Source organism: Petaurus breviceps, unplaced genomic scaffold (assembly GCF_028583685.1).
Source record: "Petaurus breviceps papuanus isolate PSGF00001 unplaced genomic scaffold, PetGlider_PUasm1.0 91133, whole genome shotgun sequence".
Taxonomy (NCBI): domain Eukaryota; kingdom Metazoa; phylum Chordata; class Mammalia; order Diprotodontia; family Petauridae; genus Petaurus; species Petaurus breviceps.
The window spans coordinates 4749288-4773823 of NW_027187419.1; the positions used below are offsets into that span (position 1 = coordinate 4749288).

The 24536-nt window shown below is 41.8% G+C and overlaps 1 protein-coding gene and 1 long non-coding RNA gene across 3 annotated transcripts in view; one reads left to right on the forward strand and one right to left on the reverse strand.

Annotated features, from left to right (window-relative positions):
• LOC138154752 (uncharacterized) overlaps nucleotides 1-4183 on the forward strand; it is a 19166-nt gene extending 14983 nt beyond the window's left edge. The window contains exon 4 of the long non-coding RNA XR_011166679.1: nucleotides 1946-4183. This is a non-coding gene — a long non-coding RNA (uncharacterized lncRNA). The remainder of the gene's footprint in view (nucleotides 1-1945) is intronic.
• Nucleotides 1-24536, reverse strand: part of ZBTB16 (zinc finger and BTB domain containing 16) — a 244224-nt gene that overhangs the window by 122113 nt on the left and 97575 nt on the right. For both annotated transcript variants that reach the window (XM_069080159.1, XM_069080158.1), the window contains exon 3: nucleotides 14036-14133. In XM_069080159.1, coding sequence (XP_068936260.1) covers nucleotides 14036-14133 — 98 coding nt within the window. The remainder of the gene's footprint in view (nucleotides 1-14035; nucleotides 14134-24536) is intronic.

The window sequence follows — 24536 nt, forward strand, 5'->3', positions numbered from 1 at the left end:
GAGAGAGAGAGAGAGAGAGAGAGAGAGAGAGAGAGAGAGAGAGAGAGGTTATTAACATAATTTCCACTTTCTTTCCTCCACCCTTAAAGTAATGTTCTATCTGACAGCCTCCTCTCCAAGGGGGGAAAAATGACAAACCGAATCCAAAATTCAACAGCCTGTGTTCTGTTCGGAGAGCACACAGTGTACTGTACAGCCCATAAAACTCCAAACAGCCTCCAGACACTGCTGCAATCGTCCTCCATCAAAACACTTTGTCTTGCATACAAAAATAAGATACAGCTCTGAACGGAATACCAAATCAGCCCATTACAGTACAGGGAGGCTGCTACTTAGCAACGAGGGGGCTTTAAAGCCGCGATGCTCTACAGGAAGCAAAATCTGTCGAGCCTGTTGGGCAAATGATAAACATTAGCAGTATTAAAAAACACAAAAGCCATGTAAATGGATAGGACATAATGTGGAAACAAATTTATAGAATAAACCAGGGTAGGGGGATGGGAGGGGTGGGTGCAATGAGCTGCCCAACCCTTGTTAGGGCACCATATGGAGTGACAGACATGTGTCTTTTTTTTCGGGGAGAGTCATGAACCCCCTTTTTCGCACTAGGGTCGGAGGTGGGAGGGAAAGAAAGGGGAGGAAAAAAACAACAGAAACATTGTTTAAATACAATGAACTTTCCAAACTGTCTCTGTCCTGCCTGCCTAATGTGAACCCTGTAAAACATAGGATCTAGGACCCTCATCACATATATTTAGCAGCATTAAGGTAGGCAGATGTGCAGAAGATTTATCAGCTCCCAGGCGGGTGGTGTTGCAGCGGGACCCAGCCTCACAGCTAGTGTCTGAGCTGCACACAGAGCCTGACACCTTCAGGAACAAAAACCTAGACCAAAAAAAAATTTATAAATAAACTAAAAACAAAACCTACCCCATCCAGGCTTGGGGGGGGGGGGTTATATTTCATCAGGTAAAGGGGAAAAATACTCTGGCTGTGAATCAGCAGCAGGGTTTAGGATCCCAGCCAAAACAGGAGCTAAAAAGCAAAACCATATTCTTCTGGTCTCAGTTTAGGCTCTTGAGACAGAGAGAAGTGGGGGGTAGGAGGGGGATGATCGGAGGGAGGAAAAACAACAACCACCCCCCCAAAAAGAAATGTATTTTTCATCAGCCAGTGTATAATTTATAAACAGCATTAAACAGTTTTTGTTTTCTTTTTTTTTTCCTCTCTCCTGTGTATGAGGCTTGGACAGCAGTCAAGCCTGCATTAATTTCTGCTTTGGGTACAGCGTGTTCTTGGATGCACATCTGCAAGCGATCATAAACTCTCTGGAATGCTGGCAGAACATCCAGACCTGCCGGCAGGCCAGTGACGACATCACTCAGGGAAAAAATTCGGGATGCTGGCCAAATTTAGAGGAGAGAGAAAAAACAGAGAGGGGGAGGAAGTATGCTCCAGAAAGCTGGTGGAGAGAGGGATGCATCTCTCGGCTCTTCTTTCTTTTTCCACTCTGATCCACTTTGGACAAACAAAATAAAAAGGGGAGTGGGCTTCTGGGTCATCCCTTCCCTGCATCCTAACCTCCCCTTAGATCTCATGACATGCTGAAGGATTTTAGGCAAAAGGAGGTGAGGAGGGGAGTATCAAATTTCTCCTCCCCTGCTTATCTCCTGGTTTTGCCCTGGTGGCAGAAATAGGAACGGAGGAGAGAAAAAGTTTACATTCATTAAAGAGGGGTAGGGGCATAGAGAGTCAATGAATTAGCTACTGGTTTCAGATCTCGGTTTGATAACCTTCAATCCCTTGCTCTTAGTAGATATCTGATCTGCAAAGGAAGAAAGGGAAAGATAGAGAAAGTGGAGGAAGCTTTAGGGTCAGAAGACCCCGCCCAAAACCGGCCATCTCTAGAGCGAGCTGAGCATGTTCAATTTTGTCTTGATTTCAGGGGTTGGCCAGTTTGGGGTTCACTCCTCACGTGGGGTATTGTGAAGCTGCCTCATCCCTCCATCTTCCTTCTCTGCCCTGATAGCCTGTTCCATGGACAGAAGGGGAAGAAGGAAAGACACCTTAACAAAATCTCCTCTCCTGGAACTGTGCAAGAGACAGAGACACAGAGAGACAGAGAAATGTTAGCATGAAGACACATACAGAAACAGAGAGACAGACAAAAACAGTAACAAGAATGGTCCTTGGAACCTCATTAACGACTCCCGTTGTCTCTCCTGTCCAGTCACACATGATAGAAACGTGACAATTATGAGACATAAACTGTCATGTCCCCTCTACTTTTAATGACGCAATAGCCAAGTTTTGTTGTCTCACGATGGCTACCAAGGCTGGACTCTGAAAATAAAATGATGTAATAATGGGGCTTTCTCTCCCAGGGCTTTGAGCAGGGTCTGATATAAGGGGCAATTTCTCACTAGCTCAAGATGTCTGCTTGGGCAAACAGTATCGGTGTGAACTGGGGATGAGAAGATATCTCACCCATGGTACAGGATACTGGCCTCTCCCCACTCTGGCCACAGCCCAGTCACAAGGGCCAACAGGAAGTAGCCAATAAAGACATAGTTGCTAAAGTTCTAAAGTCCTGGTTGCTTTATATCACATCATTTAGGAGCCAGTTCTACTCTCAATATGACATCACTTCCCTCCTTAAAAACTTGGCGTAACTCTCTACTGCCTATACAAGAAAGTCCAAACTTCCTGATCTAACAACCAAATCCCTTCATAATCTGGCTTTGGCCTACCTTTCCAACAATGTCCTTCATAAAAGTCTGCTACTTTAACCTCAGAATTCAGACATTGCACTTCACTTATGTGCAGAAAACATCCTTTTAGGTTGCGTGCCTCCACGCCCTTGCTTACAGTGTCCTTTCTTGTAAGTAATGCCTTCTCCAACCTTTACCTGTAAAAGTCCTATCCAGATTCCAAGGGCCAACTCATGAAAATTCTGCCATGGAGGTTTTCCCAATTTCTCCATGATCTTTCCCTCCTCTGGCCATATAATGCCATGAACGGTGCTAGATTTGGAATCAGAGAATTTAAGTTCACATCTCAGCTTTCTAACTTATGATGTGGGGAAGTTCTTTGTGCTACTCTTAAGGCATTTAACTACAAATCAAGTTTGCATGTGATATGTGAGAAGAACAAGTTTTTATCTTGCCCTACTAAATTATTAACTTTTCAAGGGCTTGCAGCCTTGGTTAATTCATCTCAGCATAACTACAGTACTTTGTTCAATGTTCTACACTGAAAGCATTTTAAGCCCAATCTACCTTTTCCCAGCACCATGATCCACAAGTCATCCCCTTGCACAAAAACCTCTGATGCAGCCAAAAATTCTCAGAACATGCTGAACAAGTATTTGTTGAATGAATGAATGAATGAATGAATAACATACTCAGAGTAGAAGGAAGTCACCCTCCCCACCCCACCCCCAAAATACCATGCAAATGCCAAATAGGATAGACCATTAACAATGTGGAAAAGACAATTCTAGGCTATCCTAAACCTGAAATGAATGCCGCCCGCATGGCAGACTAGGTTGTGGGAAATTCAGTATTGGAGGGGATATATAGTAGCAACAGTTTCAGAATCAGCTTGAGTCTGACTAAGCTCTGGGCCCCCTATGAACATTCTAGGACTCGTAATAACCCTTTTACAGTGGGGATTGAAACACTGAAAAGGAAATGGAGGTCTCTGGATATTTCTCACCCCATTTCCCCACCCACCTCCACATGGGAAACTTCAGATCAATACTCGTTTTGGGTATATTTTTTCTCCCTCTGCTCATCTAGTAATTTAAAAGTCAGATCTAAAGACCCAATGCATCAGATGTATTTTATTTTTTTCAGCAAAGGACAGTTTGGGGATGTATCTCTCTTGAGATCCCTGTCCCTGTCCCTGATTTACAACTTTTAGGGAGTTAAAACCCAGGGGTACAGAAGTATATCCCCCACCCATCCATGGGGGTAATATGGCACTGACCTCAGCTGAGTGGCAATTTTTAGCTTTCCTAGTTTTGATCTCATCCTTACCCCTACACTGGCCTTGGCTCTGTCCCTGACCTAGAGAAAATCTGATGAGTTAATTTGTTGTTTGTTAACTTAAATTATCATCAGGTATATCTCATAAATACTTGATTAGTTAACTTGTTGGAACCAAAATGAAAACTTCAATTACACTAAATGTTCACTACTCTCATTTAAATGAGAGAAAAGGGGGGGGGGACAGGAAGGGGGGGGGGAAGGGGAGAGGGGGAGAGAAGGAGGGAAGAAGAGAGGGAGAGAGGGAGAGAGAGAGAGAGAGAGAGAGAGAGAGAGAGAGAGAGAGAGAGAGAATGAATGTCTCTAAGAGGGGCCTCCTACAGGGCAAACTTCTAATTAAACAAATTGTCAATTTCAACACAATGAAAACTGATTTAGGAGAGTAAATTTAATATTCTAGTCACTGAAAATAAGACCTCACATTGTCGATCTCATACAAGCTGATTTCATCTGATGGGGGAAGAAGAGAAGATGAGGAGAGAGAGAGGGAAAAGACAAGTCAGAGGGTCTTATTCCTTTCATAAATAACACTGCCCTGGAATTCACTGTAGTCTATTTTCAAGTATCAGAGCAACCCTTTTCTTGCCTCCTCCTTCACCCCACCCCTGCCAGATTAGAAAAAAAAAATTAATCTTGTATGATGACAAACTTGGCGCAGCATTCACTGTACATACTGTACCCACAAGCCTGGCGTTCAGCCAGGGCTGGCGCCGTGCCAAAACTACAATAACAAACAGAGGCAGGGCTCGCCAAAAAGGAGGGGAGGGGCAAGAGGGAAGGAATGGGGGAAGGGAAAGAGAGCTGACATGCAAACACGATGCACTAGCAGCTCCAAGGAACAGAGACAATATTGTACCAGGGCAGTGCCTAGGATGAACTGGGGAGTAGCATTTGGGGGGGGGGGGGCAAGGGCACTCATTCCAGCCCAGGGGCAGCATCAGACCACTACTATGGGGAAACCGTCTACTACTTCCCTAGCCCCAAAACAAAACCCCTCACAGCCTTGAAAATTGGGGCTCATTGGCAATATTGCTCTATGATTCTGTTTCCACTACTGAAAAATGGGTAGGGTCATGCCAGGTGTCCCTTGTCCATTCATGCTTACACTATGAACACCCAGCCCTAAGCTGAGAAAGTGCCCTGCATGAAGCCATCTCTCAGTTCAAATAAATAAATTCTTTTTTTAGCAGCATGAAAACATGCTCCATCACCAACAGACTTAAGCCTTGATTCCACATTTTAGAAAGCTCTGGTATCAAACATCGATGGAAGGAATGGGAGCAAGTAAAATCCAATTTCTGTTGATAAAATCTGGGATTAAGCATTGTTGGTGGAGTTGTGAATTGATCCAACCATTTGGGAGAGCAATTAGGAACTATGCCCAAAGGGCAGCTAAGCTGTGCATACCCTCTGATCCAGCAACACCACTATTAGGTCTGTATCCCAAAGAGATCATAAAAAAGTGAAAAGGACTTACTTGTATGAAAATATTTATAGCATCCCTTTTTGTGGTGGCAAAATATTGCAAATTGAGAAGATGCTCATCAATTGGGGAATGACTGAACAAGGGGTGATAAATGAATGTAATGGAATTCTTTGTTCCATAAGAAATGATGAGCAGGAGGACTTTAGAAAAACCTGGAAAGATTTGCATGAACTGATGCCGAGTGGCGTGAGCAGAACCAGGGGACACTGTACACAGTAACAGCAACACTATGAAAAGATCAACTATGATTGACTTAGCTCTCCTCAATAATATAATGATCCAAAACAATTCCAAAGACTCATTTTTAGAAAATGATATCCACATCCAGAGAAAGAACTATTGAGTCTGAATGCAGATTGAAGCATACTATTTTTATCTTTTTTGTGGGTTTCTTCTTCTTTTTTTTTTTTTTTTTTTTTCTTTTTTTTGGAGATTTGGGTTATGAAATTTTCCCAGGTTTACAAGGCAATTGTTGTGTGTGTGTGTGTGTGTGTGTGTGTGTGTGTGAAGTGTCTGAGGCCGGAACCAAACTTGGGTCCTCCTGACTCTGGGGCCAGAGCTTTTACTCACTGGGCCACCTTGCCACTCAGTTTTTTTTGGAGGGCAGTTGGGGTTAAGTGACTTGCCCAAGGTCACACAGCTAGTTTTTGTGTTAAGTGTCTGAGGCCAGATTTGAACTCAGGTCCCCCTGACTCCAGGGCTGGTGCTCTATTCACTGCGCCACCTAGTCACCCTGTTCTATTTCTTCTTTCACAACATGACTAATGTGGAAATATGTTTACATGACTGTACATGTATAATCTATATCAGATTGCTTGCTGTCTTGGGGCAGGGAGGAGGATGGGAAGGAAGGAGGGAGAAAAAAATTGAAATTCAAAATCCTATAAAATATGAATGCTGAAAACTAACTTTACATGTAATTGGAAAAAATAAAATACTATTTGCCAAAAAATAAAATAAAATAAAATCTGGGGTTAACTTTCACTGCCCATCCCTGTTCTCTAAGCATCAACTTTCGGAGCAGACTTAGATTAGCAGCACATTCAAGAATGGGTTTGGTTGTTTCATAAAAAAGGTCTTCTCTTGTTAAATAAGAATTAACTTAGCCCTTCATATAAGACCCAAAGTTTGCTACACAAAAGTTTTCTTAGGTTTGCCAGCCTGGAGATATAAATTTTATTTTCAACACCTTACATGTAATTAGGAAATATTCAACAAAATACTATACACACACATACATGTCTTTTTGGAGGGGGAAAGCAGGGCAATTGGGGTTAAGTGACTTGCCCAAAGTCACACAGCTAGTAAGTATCAGGTGTCTGAGGCCAAATTTGAACTCAGGTCCTCCTAACTCCAGAGCTGGTGCTCTATTCACTGCGCCACCTAGCTGCCCCAAAATATATATTTTTAAAAAGACGACTGATAACAGGGAGGTGAAATCAGAGTAAAATCACTAAAACCCATAGTAAATTCAGTGTTATCTGCAATCATGAACTGGAAACTCAAACCTCTGCAGTTACTTGCTATGATCACATCTCCAGGTGACTTTATGTTCTTTCTAAAGCCTCCAAAATTGAGAGTCTGATGATATGTTTTCAATAACATGTTAGATAGAACTGGCAGGATGAGATGAGCCAACAGGCTCCAGCTTACCATTAAGGAGTTATTTGGAATGGCCTAAACTGAGAATTAAAAAAAAAAAACAAATTTACAATGAAATAATCTCAGAGTTGGAAGCGCCTTATGGCCCATACTTGTCACGCATTTGGAGTACAAGTTCCTTCTATGACATCCTAACAAGGAGTCATCCCATGTCTACTTAAAGCCCTCCAATGATGGGGAATTCATTATCTTTTGAGTTCAACTCTATTTTTCTTTGGAGAGTTCTAATTATTAGGAAATTTCTCCCTACATGGAATTAAAATGGACCTCTGTATTGCTTCCATCCATTAATCTTCCTTCTGCTCACTGAGTCCAAGCAGAATTAATAGAATGAATCCCTTTCTTCTACATGATGGCACCTCAAATGTTTAAAGACTGAGATTCTGGACCTCTTAACGCGATCTTCCTATGACATGGTGCTTTCTAGTCCTGTTACCATACTATTTGTCCTCTTCTGAACGAACAACATGATGTAACAGAAAGGGCAATGAATTGGGGGACAGAAGACATGACCAAATTTCCAAACTTAGCTCTACCACTCATTACCTATGTGATACTAGGCAGCTAATTTAACCTCCTGGGCCTTAGTTTCCTCATCTGTAGAACAAGGAGGTTTGCCTTGATTACCTCTAAGCCCCTGACAGCTTCAAGCATACAATTCCATACGTAGTAGAAGAACTATTAGAAAGATGATAAGAGTGATCAGACCTATTGAACTCTATTGCTCCAAAGTTCTGCCATGATCTTCTGAAATAGTGGCAGTCAGAATTGAACCTTGTATGCCAACTATTGCTGGGCCAAGCAAAAAAAAACAAAAAACAATGGAACTACTGAGAATCTCCAATCATGAACGCTGTGTTTATATTAATGAAGCCTAAGGCCACAGGTTTCTTATGTCTACCGCACCACATTAAACAATCAGTCAAAGGCTCCAGGTCTTTTTCATATAAGTTATATGTACATAATATGTTTGTTTTGCAAAAAAAATTTACATCCATGATCTCATTTGAGCTTCAAGGCAAGAGCTGCAGGTATTATTATTACCATTATATAGATGAGGAAACTGAGGCTAGCCAACTTCAGAGGTCATTCAGCTAGTACCTAAGGATAGTTTGTCCTGACTAAAAATCCAGGACTCCTTCTTATACCATACTGACATCTATTCTTAGACACTTATACTATACATACATATTTACATATGTGTGCATGTGTGCATAAATATGTATGTATAGACTTGATTACTTCTTGATATATATATATATACACACACACACATATACACGCTTAATAGGTATGCACACACAAACATATACACTTATACTACCTGTTTAGCCCTGAGAAAGTCATTTAACCACTGTCTGCCTTGGTTTCCTTATCTGCAAAAAGGGGTTTTGTAAATATAGCACCATTCTCCCTGGGTTGTATTAAAGATCAAATGACAGAATAACTGTAAAGCAGTTCAGAAATTTTAAAGTACTATATAAATGCTAGCAACTATCATCACCATTATTGTTATTACTGTTCAGTCCAAATGTCGGCCTTTAAATCCACCCTTGTTAATTAGGAGCTCTGTTCTGTTTTCTAACCTGTTTAGATCCTTTTAAGATCACAATTCCATTGCAGAATTTATGAGCTATCTTTCACTGCTTCATATCATCTGAAAAGTTGAGAAACATGGCATTTTATAAGACATTTGATAAGAACGTCTTCATCTAAATCTTTGATAAAAATATTCAATGAAAAGGGAAAGGATAAAAACCTGGGGTACTGGTTCCCCTAGAGACCTCCTCTGTTGACAATGATTCACTAATAAAAACGGAGTCCCCCAGGTATTAATCTACTTACTTGTATTATCATCTAAGCCACCCTTCTCTATCTTCTCACATAAAGATATCATGAAAGACTATCAAATGCCTCACTGAAATTCAGCTACAGAAATCTATGGCATTCCTTTAATCCTCCAATTTTTTTTTTCCTTCAGAGTTACAAGTCATATCAGAATAACCCAACAAACTTATTGTGGCTCATTGGAAACACTAAGTGTTCACAAACCACCTCTAATAATCCATTCTAGATTTTTTTTTCTGGGAATTGAAGTCAAGTTCACTGGCATACAGAGTTTAAGTATCTATCTTCCTGCCTTTCTTTGAAAATCAGGGCATTTTGCTCCTAGGGTATCCTGCATGGTTCCTCAAAGATTAATAACAATGGCTCACCAATTACTTCTGCACACTTTTGCTAGTACCCAGAGATGTTTGAGTCACCTGAGCTAGGAGACTTGAACTCATTAATGGTAGCTAAGAGCTCTCATGAGTTTTTCACTTTATCCTGGGTTTCAATTCTCTCAACTCTCTCTGTTCTACCCTCCCTAGTCTGAAGATGTTTCCCATTTTCTCCTAGAGAGAGGACAGAAGCTAAAATATGAGATTCTATTTTTAGATTCTCAGATGCTACCTCCTTCATGAAGCTTTCTTTCCCTGACCCATCCCTCCACCCCGCCCCGCCATGTGAAAGCAATTGCTTGCTCTACAAATTTCCCACTGCAACTAGTCTGTCTTCTCTTCCCTTATGACATCTTCCCTTTTAACAGTTAACTATGTACCTTTCTGTAATCTCCTCACCTTTCTCTTAGATCACAAAATCTATATTTTACAATACAAAATCTACATTGCCTATCTATATTTGTGTCCTTAGCGTTTTCGCATAGTAGGTACTTAAGAGATGTTTGCTGAATTAAACTGCTTTCATTCTGTCCTTCTGTCATCATTATTGCATTCATCCCAACTGGTTTGACTAGAATGACAAAGTGGATGGATGAACAGCCTTGGATTCGGGAGTCTGGGGTTCAAGAGCTGCTTCGGATATACACAAGTTATGTAACCCAGGGCAAGTCACCTCAGGCAACTCTAATAAATTGCAGACCACTAATCCTGCTTTCTCCCTGGCCATCACCCCAGGAAGCAACCACTAGGGAGAAGCACTGTGGCCAACAGATTCTAAAGGTGCTAATGACCTGGCCTCCTCCAGCCCAGAAAAGAAAGTGTTCAACACTGAAGTCCTTGGCATTGTGTCCAACAGCTCAAAATCAGACACGTAAGGTTTTATGAGTAGAAAGAACCTTACAGATGCATTTCCATCTGTTTCACCACTGTATGTACCCTCAGGACCACGGGACATTTCCATCCCACTCCTGAATCCTCCCCATTAGAATGGGAACTGCTTGAGAGAAGGAACTGGCTCCATCTCTCTATCTGCATAAAGGTAAGGAGCATAAATCTTTGCACACAGTAGGTGATTAACCAATGCTTTTTCCTTCATTCATTCGCTAGTACAGGGAATTTCCTCACCAATTATCCCACAATGATGAAATCAATGGTCCAAAACAACAAACACCTTTACTCTGTTACCAAGTTTTTGGTTTTTTAAAATTAATCTTAGAGGTTCATGACTGTCTTTTCTATCAATCCTTGTTTACTTGCATTTGCTTTAATCTTTTGAATGGGCAGCTAGGTGGCGCTATGGATAGAGTGCTGGGCCTGGAGTAGGCAAGACTTCTCTTCCTGGGTTCAAATCTGGTCTCGGACACTTACTAGCTATGTGACTTAGGCAAGTCACTTAACCTTGCTTGCCTCAGTTTCCTCATCTGCAAAATAAGCTAGAGAAGGAGATGGCTAAACCATTCCAATATCTTTGCTACGAAAACCCCAAAAGAGGTTGCGACCGACAACAATAACAATCTTTGAAGACAACCTTTTAAAATTATCTATGAGGGGTTAGACTAGATGATTTCTAAGGTTCCTTCTAGCCTTAAATCCTATGGTCCTACGAAATCTGAACTTTTTAAGAACCCCTTGTGTGGCCATATCAATCTTTTTCAATAATGTTCCCTTTTCATTCATTTTTTACTTCATGATCAGAATTCTTCTCTTGAGAGTCTTCTTCATGAGCTTGATTTTTCCTTCTAAAATCTCAATCATGGACCTTATCTCTTTCCTCTAAACTTTCTGCATTTTTTCTAAAGCCAAGGCCCATCCAAAGTTTCTTTACCTATCATGAACTCTAAAATGGAACCATCTCCCAAGGTTTCTTTTATTTGTACCATATCCAATCCTCCTTGTTGATCAGAATCAGGTCTAGAATGGTGGTTCCCTAAGCAACTTCCCCTGACCTTCTGAAAAACCAAATTATCAAGAAGTTTTGTTTTGTTTTTTAAGCCTTCTAGAGGATGTTCATACAGTTGCGGTTACCCACAAAAACAGCATTAAGCTTCCATGTCCATTTGGCCATTTATGTCAAGCACACGTTATTAACAATTTCCAACTGGCCAGATATTCTAGAATACACTCCTATCACACATCATGACTCCTATCTGTCCTGCTAATTTTGGACCCTTGATCAGATATTCTCCATCACATTTTCTTCTCTCAGGTTAAAGAACCAAGTGGATTTTTTTTTTAATGTACAGTCTTATATCAGTACATTGTCAGACCTGTGGTGTTAGGTTGGTTTTTTTTTTTTAATAAGTAGTATACTAAGGGGCGGCCAGGTGACTCAGCGAGTAAGAGCACCGGCTCCAGTGTTGGGATGACCTGGGGATCAAATCTGGGCTCAGATACTTAGCACCACACCCAGAAATAACTGGCCATGTAACCTTGAGCAAGTTACTTAACCCTGATCGCTTTAAAAAAAAAAAAAAGGAAAAAAAAAGAATAAGTAGTATACTTGAGACTATTGATTTCCCTATTACCTCTTTCAGTCAACCAATGGCCATGTGCTCAACGCCCAGTACTCTACTGCAAATCACAGGCATGGTAGAAGGGATGGACAGATACAAAGACACCAAAGAAATGGAATTTCCCCTCCTAACTTTGACCTTGTCTTTTCTGATTTTAACACCATGCCTCAGTTTCCATCTCCTCCTGGATTTTCCCCATGAGAACTGAGGTGCCTAGAACCTCCTCATCCCTCCACCATGCTGTCTTCCTTTTCCTACTCATGAGTTGCTCCCAGAACCTCCATTTTTAATTTTGCTTTTATTGATATAGAAAATTTCCCAGGTAATGAAACTCCCTCTACCAAGGGGGTTGCTAGGTGATGCTTTTTCTGCAACTTAAAGTCTTAGAGAATAGCCTTGAGCACAGAGATAAGGAATAACTTTGCCCAAGGTCCCCCAACTGGTATGTGTCAGAGACAGGACATGATTCACGTCCTGCTATTCCCAAAACTATTGGACCGCCAGTTGTGACTCATGGAGAGGGATGGGGGGGAGTCTTGGGCATGGCCTTCACCTCTTTCCTAAGTGAACCTATATAAGTGTGCAATACTGTTAAGGAAAAAGAGTGTGGGACACCTAGTGGAAGGCCTTAGAGTAGAGGTTAAAATTGTTTTATCTAGGAGCCCCTATTATTGCTTTAGTAGGATAAGAACACTGAAAATGATGTTTGGGGAATTCAATTCAATTCAACCAACATTTATTAAGCACCTAATTACTTGTATACAAAATATACAGTGCTAGTGGATGCCCTCAAGGAGTTTACCATGCTAATGGAAGATAAGATGGGAATGATAATCATGTGGTCCTTCTTGGACCTGGAGGCAAGAAAAACCAAGCTCAAATCCTGTGTGTGACCCTGGATATATCACTTAGTCTGCCTGCCTCAGTCTCCTGATCTGTACAATGGGGATGACAAAAGCATGACTCTCTCAAGGGTTGTCTCGAGCACCAAATGAGCTAATACATATAACGTGCTTTGCAAACTATAAAGCACAAAAAACATCAGTTGCTATTATTATGACTATATAACTTAAAATATAAGCACATAGAAAAAGCCAAACTGAGGACCAAGAGATCAATCCCAGGGAGATCCAAGGAAGGTTTTACAAAAGAAGATGATTTTAACAGGTGTGGACAGACTAGAGGAGGGGAAAAGCATTACTCTGAGGTTGTTTCAGCAAAGGAATAAGGACGTGCCCTGGAGAGGCAGGGACAGAGAGATCCACAAGGCCTTATGGAGGGGGAAATATGGCAGGTTTTATTAATGCAATAGATGTTGGAGAAAGGAGAAAAAATAAAGGATTTCAGCACTATAAACCTGGATTGGGTGAGGAGAAAACAATGTGTAAATGCAGAGGAACCAAGGAAAGATGAATTCAGTTTATTCTGTGAATTCTCATTCTACCAAGGGAAAATATATTCCTACTAGATAACACAGCCAAGATCAGGCCTGTGTTGCCCATGACTGGAAGCAGACAAAATTAACTTACAAAAGTTATCACCGTCAGTAGTTTAATGTTCAACTTTTCTCTATCTATTTAATGAAAGGCCTCCATAAAACTTGAACCAAATAGTCAGATTCATTAGATAGCAAGGACCTGATTCTTTAACAGTTTTGTTAATGAAACTGCAGTATACCCCCGGAAGGTATGGCAAAGCAGAGCCCAAGGCATCTGCAGCCCCACAGGGAGGAGAAATGAACTGGTGGAGGGTGCCCTTTGTCAAGCAGGAGGAGGGAGAATGTCATTAGGTGTCTGCCTGGTAACTTGGCATGGTCAGGAAAAGGCATGGGGTTCCTTTGTTCTCCCTAAAAAAAAAGACCCAGAGAGCGCCACAATACACCCTGGCATCTTACACAGAAGATTTCATACTGACGAGAACTAAGATTCTAATGAGACAAGCTGGACTGATGGAATCCCAGACTGGGAAATCAGGAAAGCAGTGGTTATGGTCTAGGACCTATACATACCCAGACCAGGGCAGGAGAATAGGAAGAAGAATAGATGGACCATATGGCTGACTGCCTGTAGCCCAAGATGGACCAACTGAGGCATCCCCACCTACCTGAATGAGCCAGTAAGTGCATTCTCAGTCGTAAACTATCTAGGAACCGCTTCCCACACAGCTCGCACCCGTACGTCTTCATCCCGCTGTGAAGTTTCCTGTAAGGGAAACACAGACATAGATTAATGCTGGTTCACTTAGGAAAGAGGTGAAGACCGTGCCCAAGACTCCCCTCCCCACCCCTCTCCATCACGAGTCATAACTGGTGGTCCAATAGTTTTGGGAATAGTGGGATGTAAAGAAGACCTTAGGTTCTAGTGGAAATATGAGGTACCACATAGGGTACCTAAATCATAGAAGTAATTCTATGCCTTTCCTGACTAGGGGAAATGGCAGAGAGAATGGGACTAACCCATGGACGTCTATGAAGCTGAGAGAGGAAAATCCATTTCAGTTTAGGGAAATGAGCCCAAGACAGACAAGACAGACAGATGGGCTTGAGCTCTCTTAGAAACCAGAAGCCAAGACTGCTTCTCTGGAGACACTGAGATGCTCCTTTATCTGAGGTCCAAAGTTTCAATAGTAACATTTCCCTCTCTACACCCCTCCCACAAGTGGCCTTCCATTTACCTTGTGCCAGATTTTAAACCCTCACAGGAGGTACAAGAGCAAGGCATAATAAGTAACAGAAGTCCTACACCTTTACAAAATACTTTTACCTCCCTGAAAACACTTTTTTCATTTGTTACAAATGGAAAGAATGCTCGATTTGCTGTCATCGAAATCCCAGCTTGACTACCTGTATGACCATGGGTAAGTGAATGGACTTCTTTGGGTCAGTTTCCTCATCTATTAAGTAAGGGACTGAATGAGATGACCCTCTGAGGTCCCTTCTTGACTCTAAATCTAAGATGCTATAGACTTTTTTTTTATCTCATTTTACATTCACAACAATCCTATGAAGTTGGCATATTCCCTGTCTTTTACAGAAAGGGGCAGTGAGGGATAATGAAAGGGATAATAAAACTAAGCAGTACCAACTCCATGTTTAGCTACACTGGTACTGTGTTAGAACTCTGTAAGTTGTAAATAGCATGTATGTATGTGTGTATATGTGTGTACATATGCTAATATAATAAGGCCACCATTCACTCTTTACTAAATAAAGTAAGGCCATGCTGATCAGAGCAAAGATCAACAAGGTATGGTCTCTAGCTACACAACAACAATGGCAGACAGGGGAAAAGAACTCAGGCCTCTTGCTTCTCCCACCCATAGGCTCCTTCCCACACGACCACATCGCTCCACCAAAAGCCAGCATTGTGAGAGCTAATGGGAAACAGGCTGGGGAACAGCCATGTTGCCAACAGGGAGTTGGGAAGAAGGGCCAAGAAGTGTAGGCTTGCTCAGACTCTGGAACCACAGGCTAGAAGGCCCACAGAAGCCAATTTGGACCATCTGGCCCAGGAACACTGATTTCCCTCCCACCAGTCCAGTCCTCCTGTTCTCAGGCCCTTCTGTGCTATTGTAGGATCTCCTTTTAGGACCTGTGTCATTCAGCCTTATGTGGTAGCTTCTACTGGAGCCTCTGCTCCCCAAAAAATAGAGCTGGAGCTAGAAGCCTGAATAAGGAGACCCCAAACACACACACACACACACACACACACACAGAGAAACAGACAAATCTTCTTGAAAGCTGACTAGTTCTTGCAATCAGAAGGCTGACAAGGTTTGGGGGTTGTTACACTGTGACCCACAAAACAAGGCTGAGATATAAGGACAGCTGGTTCTGAGAGGACATAGCATTCATTGTAACTGAAGTAGCTTTTAAGGGAAGGGGTGAAGGACAACTACATGGTCAGGAGGCCAAGTATGATACAGATCAAATCAGCTTCAATGTGCCCAATTGAAAAGCAACACCCAACTGATCTTGGTACTACCACTTCCTTCTCAAATCCTGTAATTGAAAGTCAGCACCATGTCAAAGCCATATGAACCTCAAGGTAAATAAAAGTCTTCCAGTCTTCCCAGGCTAGGGGCAACTATAACTCTGAAAAAAGGATACAGTACCTGGGGGTCATGAACACATCTGACTGTAATCTCATACTATTCTACAGAACTCTTTCCCAATCAGACTGTTTTCTTTTGCTCACTTGGACTCTCCTCTTCCCACTTGCCAAAGGCAAATGATTTCCCAATCATAAAAGCATGCATGTCCACTTAACCCGCATATGTACACACACACAGGCTTTGCAAAGCCATATCTAATGTCCAACCCTTGTTGATACAGATAAATTGAGAAATATCTGTGGGACAGAACATTTTTTAAATGAATGTTCTTGATTTGAATGATTTCACAAGGCTCAGGGATGGGACCCCTAATTTTTTTTTTTAGGTAAAAATAAGTTTTAAAACTTCTTTCCTCCCACATAGGAATAAGTGCTGAGTAGAAGCTGAGTTCTATTACTATATTTGTCCTGCATCAGCTACATTCTCCCCTTTAGTTTACATTTTATATTCTCCTCTTTAGTTCAGTTTTTCCTAAATGACACATCACAGATGCACTGACAAGGCCAACTGTCATCTTGGACAATCAATGAAGCAAGTGTCCCCAGGCAGGCAGCTCATCTGGGATTGGGGTGAGGTGGAAAGATACCTTAAGGAGAGTGGACCCCAGACAGATGGGCAGCCCAGACTAAAAGAGTGATGGGATCAGTCAGGAGGTCCATAATGGGAAGAGGGGGACGGGGAATGGAAGAGAAGGACCGAACATTGCTCACTCTTCTTCCCATCCTTCTGCCCCTCGATATCAGGCTTTCAAATTACACTAAGATTTTTGGGACACCCAGTGTATAGCATTTCCAGTGATATCTGTTTTAACTTCCTCCAAAGCTGCCTCTGCCTGGTCAGATCACATATATGTTGAATTCTAAGCACTCCATTTTGGGGAGAATATTTAATAAGCTGGAGAGTATCAAAGGTGGATAGTGACCATGATGGTGAAAAGTTTCAAGTGTCATACCATAATGGGCAATGAAAATTTTCAGCCAGAAGACAAGATTTAGGTAGGAGATCTTCAACTTTTTTTGAGCTATGGACCCCTCTGGCAGTCAGGCTGGTGAAGCCCATGAACCCCTCCCTTCTCAGAACAGAAAATATTTTGGATTATAAAGGGAAATAATTATTTTGAAATAGTTATCTGTCTATCTCTATAGATCAAGGTCGTAGACTCCAAGTTAAGGACCCCTGAGTCTTGCAAGCATCATGATAACTGCCTTCAAGGATTTGAAGGACCATCATGTCAAACAGGAATCAGACATCTTCTGACTGACCCCCAGAGAAAAAAACCAAAAGTATCAGGTGAAAATTGAAAAAAAAAAAAAAGGCAAATATAGGATTGACATGGGGAAGGGAGGATCTTTTCAGTCATTTTAAGAGGTATTCAAATGAGGAACTGGCAGCCTTGTGAGGTGGTGGGTTCCACCTCCCTGGAGGCTTTCAAGCAAAAGCCAGATGGACAACTGCTGGGTGTGGTGTGAAGCACATGCTTGTTTGGGTACATGTTGGACTAGACCAGGGGTGGTGAACCTGTGGCCTTGAGGCCACATGTGGCTCCCTAGGTCCTCAAGTGCAGCCCTTTGACTGAATCCAAACTTCACAGAACAAATCCCTTTAATAAAAGAATTTGTTCTGTAAAACTTGGATTCAATTTTTTAAACTGCACCCAAGGATCTAGAAGGCCACATACAGCCTCAAGGCTGCAGGTTCCCCACTCCTGGACTACATGGTCTCTGGTCACACCCATCTCTGAGTTTCTGAGGAGTACAAGGGAATCAAGCTGGCCAGAACATATCAGATAGAGCCTAGGTGAAATTCCAGAATCCCAAGAGTCTGGTAGCTCCTCCAACCTCCAACCCAGATTACATCAGTTTCCTCACTTACCCACTTGGTTTCCATTCCATACTTAGTTCTCTCTTTTATTTATCCAATAGAACAGAAAGAAATTTTTCTAAGACACCATCAGTTTGGTTTTTTTTTTTCCTCCACTCCCCTTCCTTTATCAAACATTAAAACTGGACAAGGCATTTATGAACACTTAGAGGCAGTGGACAGAGCACTGCTGAATCTGCAGTCAGAAGACCCAAGTTCAAATCCTGCCTCAGATACTTCCAAACTGTGAGATCCTGGGCAAGTCACTTAATTTCTATATGCCTCAGTTTACAAATGAGGATAATAACACCACCTACCTCTCAGGGTTATTGTGAGGATCAAATGAGATTAACATTTATAAAGTTTCTGCAAACCTTAAAACATTATATAAATGCTAGATGATACTACCACTACCACCACCACATACCCAGGGCTACAGATCTGGCATCATACATGATACTTGCTTTGAGTATTCAACATATATAACAACATACAACTTAACATCACAAAACACATGGTCATGTGCCATGAAGAGAGTAGAAATTTCTGGCATTAAGAAATGTACCTTTTTAAAAAAAGACACTGAAAATATTCCTCTTTGCATCTTATATGTTATATATTCAGAAGCTTGCTTTGCCTCCCTCCAGTTCCTGATGCATCCCCTAGCCTCTGGAGAGGTGGATGCCTGAATCTGCTGGTGGTCAAACCAAAGACATGCCCACTTTGGGGAGAAAACTCCATCCTGGATCCTGGCTGCTGGACATGCAGACACAGACAAAGACCATGGGCTTCCCCTCACAGGACAGAAGAGCAAAGGTCTCCATCCCTCACTTAGGAAGCCTGAGCCAGGGAGGAGGAGAGTTAGATGGCAGAGGGAGAAGAGGTTTTTCTGAGAGTTTAGGGTTAGAGTCCCCCTTTCTAATTAACTTCTGGACATAAAGTAAAATGGTTTGCAAGACCACAGGCTCTTCCCAACCCATAAAAGAAGGAAAACCTAGACTTGGCAAAATGGTAGAAGCTTTGGGGCACAATCTACCAACTAACTGATGTGAACTCATATGGATTGCTTGGCAGACATCTACATTAGATGGCATCATGATCTTAAAAAAAAATCAGCCCATACCTTAAAAATTCAGGCTGCAGAAAACAGCAATTTAAGTAAAAGTGGAAAAAATACATTCACTGTGTCCTTTCTGCCCTCTCGTCCACACTTCCCAGTTCCCTTTCTGTACTCCCACAAGCCTGGAGGTTCCCCAGGCTTCTGATGTCATTCTGTGGCTATGGTATGATGTGAAGAAGGGCTAGTTGGGCAGGTTGCAGATGTTTCCACACCCTTTTATAAAGGTGACCCTGGAAGATATGTTCTCATGCTCTCCTTTTATCTCAGAGGAAGCCATACTGATGAAGAGGGCTTTGAAGCTAACCCAGTTTTAGCATGGAACATTCATCCACACAGTTGCATTTATGGGGGCTTCCCCCAATCTCACCCCCCCCACAACCCACACCACCACTGCTAATGCCCCTCTGACTTCTGCCACTATCAGAATTGGTGTCCTACCACAGAAACCATGTTTGACTATTTAGCAGATGTGACTAAGTAGAACCAAAGGTCAAAATGAGCATCTTGTCTCTTGGAAGACCCAATATTCTTCTCTTCCCTTTTTGCAACATAAATGAAAATTAAATATGATGGTTGGAGGAAGGGGTTGTTTCTTTTTAACAAGGGCCTAAAATCTAGCCAAAAGCCCTAACTTTGCACTTAGAACCAGCCCCTTTGAGGGTTCAACTAACTGGAATCATAGAGACCTGTCCTGCCCTAGCCCCAGACCCATTCTTTACTATGCAATTCCTCAGTGGCACCAGCAAGATACCAGGCCCCACACTTGTACAGAATATAGATAACTGTTCAATTTAATACATGTCCAATCAATTTTTGTGAAGATACACACTGTCTATTCCTATATGCTTATCTGTGTTGATTTTGTCCATTTACTATATTGAGTGGCATTCTGTGTCTCTCTCACTTATTCAGTACCAAAATGGCACAGGTATTATGCTGTTGGCAATTCTCTGCTACTTAAGGGACTACGGGGGTACACTCAGCCCACTTTATTCAAGTAATATTCCTCATTGGAGTAATGTTGCCTCATTGGAAATGTCCAACTGGGTGACTTATAAGGGAAGCCAACGTGGATTTCATAGATGGATGAGGTCAGAGTTACAAACACATCCCTCTTTCTCTGAAAGGGCTGTTTAGAGGGAAAAGGACTATCTTTGAATCACTGACAAGGCACATTCCCACCATGTATCCCACAGTGGTGATGGTAGGAGGGCAGGAGATACACACACACACACACACACACACACACACACAGCTCAACACCCTGTTCCCTCTGTTTGGGGGGCTAACTGCAGCTGTTTCCTGAGTGGCACTTCCTACATTTATTTACTCTATAGTATAACAATACATTTTTCACATGGTGTTATTGAACCAGGGTGACCATGCGTCATTAATTCATTTAACAAACATTTATTAAGGACTCAGATAAGGCAGCCATGCTAGGGGTTGAGGGAAGGAAAAAACTACTAAACAAAACAATACCTGCCCTCAAGGAACTTACAGTCTAGTGGGAGATAAAACACACTAGCAACAATAATAACAGCTCATAGTTAGACTATATATGTGTGTGTACATATATATTATATATATACACACATATATAATCTAACCTAAACTTTAAAGTGCTATACAAGCATTAGTTATTATTTACTGGTATTGTTAGTTATTCTACTACTATTATTTACTATTTACTACTAAAGCACATTATTATTAATCTGCTTTAAGCTTTACATGGTACTTTCCAAGAAACAGAGTTAGAAAAATTAGGTCATAGAATCATAAATCTTAAAACTAAAAGAGACATCAGGGGCCATCTAATCCAACCCCTTCCATCTGACAAATCTGAAGACTGACTTTCTAATTCACCTCCCTTTCATACAACAAACATTAGGGTCAGGATTTGAACCTAAGTCTCTCTTGGCTCCAAGTCTAATGTTCTTTTCACCTTACAGCCCCATCTACCAAAGAGGTACTTGGTGAACTCAGTCAAACCAGGGAGAAATAAAGCAGAGAAGAGAAACGGGGACAAGCAAAAGGAAAGGGCTTGGGCTGGAAATTTTTCAGGAAGAGAAGTGCTAGTCTGAATATGGCATACAAGAAGGACCACATGAACATAACACAAAAGGTAGTAGTAGTAGATAGGTAGAGGGGCAAAGAAAATGAGGCAGAGTCTGGGGTAATCCAATTCCCACACTAGAAATAAAACAGCAACTAAATTATATGCATAACACTAGAATCTAGAAGGGGGGACCAGCTGGGCTCAGGGCTCAAAGGTTGAGGATTAAGAGGGGAAAGCGATTCAGGCACAGTGGAAAGGAACATAATGTTCCAACAGCATCCTAGCCATCTCTCTGTCCAGCAGAAAAGGATAGAACTTGGTTTAAAGAGCTCCACTCATCTATCAAGAGACAACACCATTACTGACAGTATCTTCACATTCCTCTTGATGAATTTCCCACTGGGTGGGGTCGAAAGACTTTGTACAATGAGACTTTTTGCCAAAGTCTAGCAGATCTGGGAACTGAAAGCTGAGATTTGGGAAGAACAGAAGTAAGCAGAAGCAGACTTAGGGTACACAAGGAGGAAAGGTGGGAGGAAGGTATAGAGCTGATGGACCTCACTCAACTCTGATGGGACCACAATTTAAGTTCTGTGTTCAGTACTAGTTGCCATGTTTTAGGAAAGAAATTGATAAGCTATGGTCCATAAGTGGTCAACCAGAATGACTGTGGGGACTTGAAACCATTGCTATGCAGGAATGTATTGAATGAACCAGAGATGTTTATGGAGAAGAGGCAGCTAAGGGGATCATAATCTAATACCTTTCTAACATTTAAAGATCTGCCATGTAGAAAAGGCATTAGACTAACTCTGCTAGACTCCACAGGGTGGAAAAGGACCTCTGAGCGAAAATAAAAGGGAAGCAGATTTCAGATTAATATAATGAAGAACTTTCTAAAATTTAAGATGATCCAAAAATAGAATGGGACTTCCTCAAAGGAGAGTGAGGTCTTCAAATAGAGAATCAAAAGTAGAACTAAAATGAAGCTTGAAATATATCTAGTCCAATTCCCTGATTTTATAGGTGAGGAAACTGAGACTCAGAGAAGTTACCTATCTTGTTGATGGATGTCAAAGTCAGGATCTTCCTGGTTCCAAGGTTAGTACTCTATCCCCTCCATAATACAATACTGTAGATGAGATTCATGCTTCCAGCATGGGTTGAGACTAGATTAACCACTGAGGTTCCTTCTAACACTCAGATCCTATGACTGTGTGAGACCCCACTTTTTCCTACCACTCTTCAATTAGAGAAACCAACTGGCTTCATTGTGTCCCATCAATAACATAAGGCTTTCCCCATTCCCAGGATGTTCCTCTTCTGATCCAGAGCCAACCCTGCCCAGTCCAGACCTCTCAGCAGAAACACTTTACCAGTCTTGGGAGGCTCCCTGTATACACAGCCACCACTACTTGGGATTTTCTATTTTCTAACTTACTATTAGCTGACCCATCACATATATGCATCATGTATATACAATAGCACCCAGAACTCAAGGCCAAATCATGCCCAGTCTTCAGTCAAGGCAAATAGAGGGCAGGAAACCCTGTGAGTATGAGGCTAGAAGCCCTGAATTCTAGTCACAGCTCTAGCTAGCTGGCCTTGGGGAAGTCAATTGACCACTCTGTGTGCTTCAGTTTACTCAGTTCAATAAGCATTTATTAAGTGCCCACGATGGGTGCTATGCTAAACTCTATTCATCTGCAGCATGGTGGATGGGGTTTGGACTCAATATTCTCTAAAGCTCCTTCTGGCTCTGAATATTTGTGCCAATGAATACACAATTTATAGCAAATGCCTGAGTGAGAGGCAAAAAGGTGTGGAACTGTTCAGCCAAGTAACACTGAGGCGCTAAAATGTCTCCTGCATCAAACTAGGGTAAGGTCTTTACAAGGCCCTTCTGAACACAGCCTGTCTGGGAAACACATTCAATAAACTCAAACTCCTAAGCACTATGGGCAGGGGCCTTCCTCAGGGCTCATTCAGTTTCCCAAGCTGAAAGAGAGGTAGGTGGGCAAAGAGAAATCATTTCACAAAGACTCACTCTCTTTCCTGAAATTTCCTCAGGTCAAAAAAAAAATTGCCATTTACCTAGACTCAAAAATCACCAGAAAGCTCAAACACCCAGATTTTGGGGGTCATATTTAGCACTCTATTTTTTTTAACAGAATGATATTCATGACTAGCAGACAGGCTACATTATATCACATTTATTCAAAAGAACATCTCTCAAGGTCATATCCCACAGTTCACAGAATGGCAACATGGGAGAAGGAAAAGAATTTTACTGCTGCAAGTCAGGACACCCAGATTGTAGTCCCAGCTCTGTTCTTCACTAGCTGGCTATGTTACTTTGGGCAAGTCACTTTACCAGTTGCTGCACCTATAAAATGAGAGGGTTATAATCCAATGATCCTGAAAGTTCTTTTTGCTCTCTGATCCTGTGATTGCAATGCCTTCCACGGAAAATTTCTGAATATAACCATCTGTAAGATCCCATCTGTATGAAAGGAGGAGGGCTCAGAGTCCTCCTCCTCCTGGTCTATAAAAGCCTGAGCCTCAGGATAGAGGAGGCTGAGCATGGGATGAAGAAGGAAGGGCTACAGCCCCAATGCCCTTTCCCAACTCCAGCAACCCAATAAGAATGGTATCATTTAAGGTTACTTTATCACACCTCCCCATGGTACATCCTAGTAAACAAGCATGAGATGAGTAGTCTCACACTTGTCAGTCATGGAATCCTGGGCTGGACAGACCATTAATCTGACCCACTGTGGCAGGTGTTATTTTTGGAGGCTAGCCAGTCCAAGGTCAAAAGGGAGCACCTATTTGCTCCTTTAGACTATAAGCTCTTGGTGGATAGGGATCCTGCCTCTCTACCTTACTGACTGCCAAAATGCTCAGGATAACATCTCCATGTTCTTGTTCCTTTATCCTCAAAGTGGTTACTCAAAAAACAGCTGTTGGTGGTACACCTCCCCTAGAATACCAATTACCCCAAGACACAAGAGAAGTCAGGGAAAGCCTGTTTTCAGAATCAAGGGTACCACTTGGGACTGGCTGGACACCAAGAAGAGAAATGGAACCCCCAGGAATAAAGAAAGGCTAGCTCGTGAATCTAAGACCTCCCTTCACAAGGAAAATTAGCCCTCTCCCCCACCCCCTTTTAATGTCGGCACTGACTAGAGATTAGACAGAGTCATTTGACAAGCTGCGAATGCTTAGCTGGTATTACCACAAATTACCCTTCAAGCAATAGAGTTCGCTGCTCCTCGACTAGTCAATATTAATAAACATTACCGAATGCTTTTACAACACAATTTATTTTTTAATACAGCGCTTTATGTATGCCATAAAGTAAATATACCAATAAAAGCCACGAATTTCAAACAACAGATTAAAAAAGAAAAATAACCAAGAAAAGGAAGATGCCCTGTGGAATACTTATT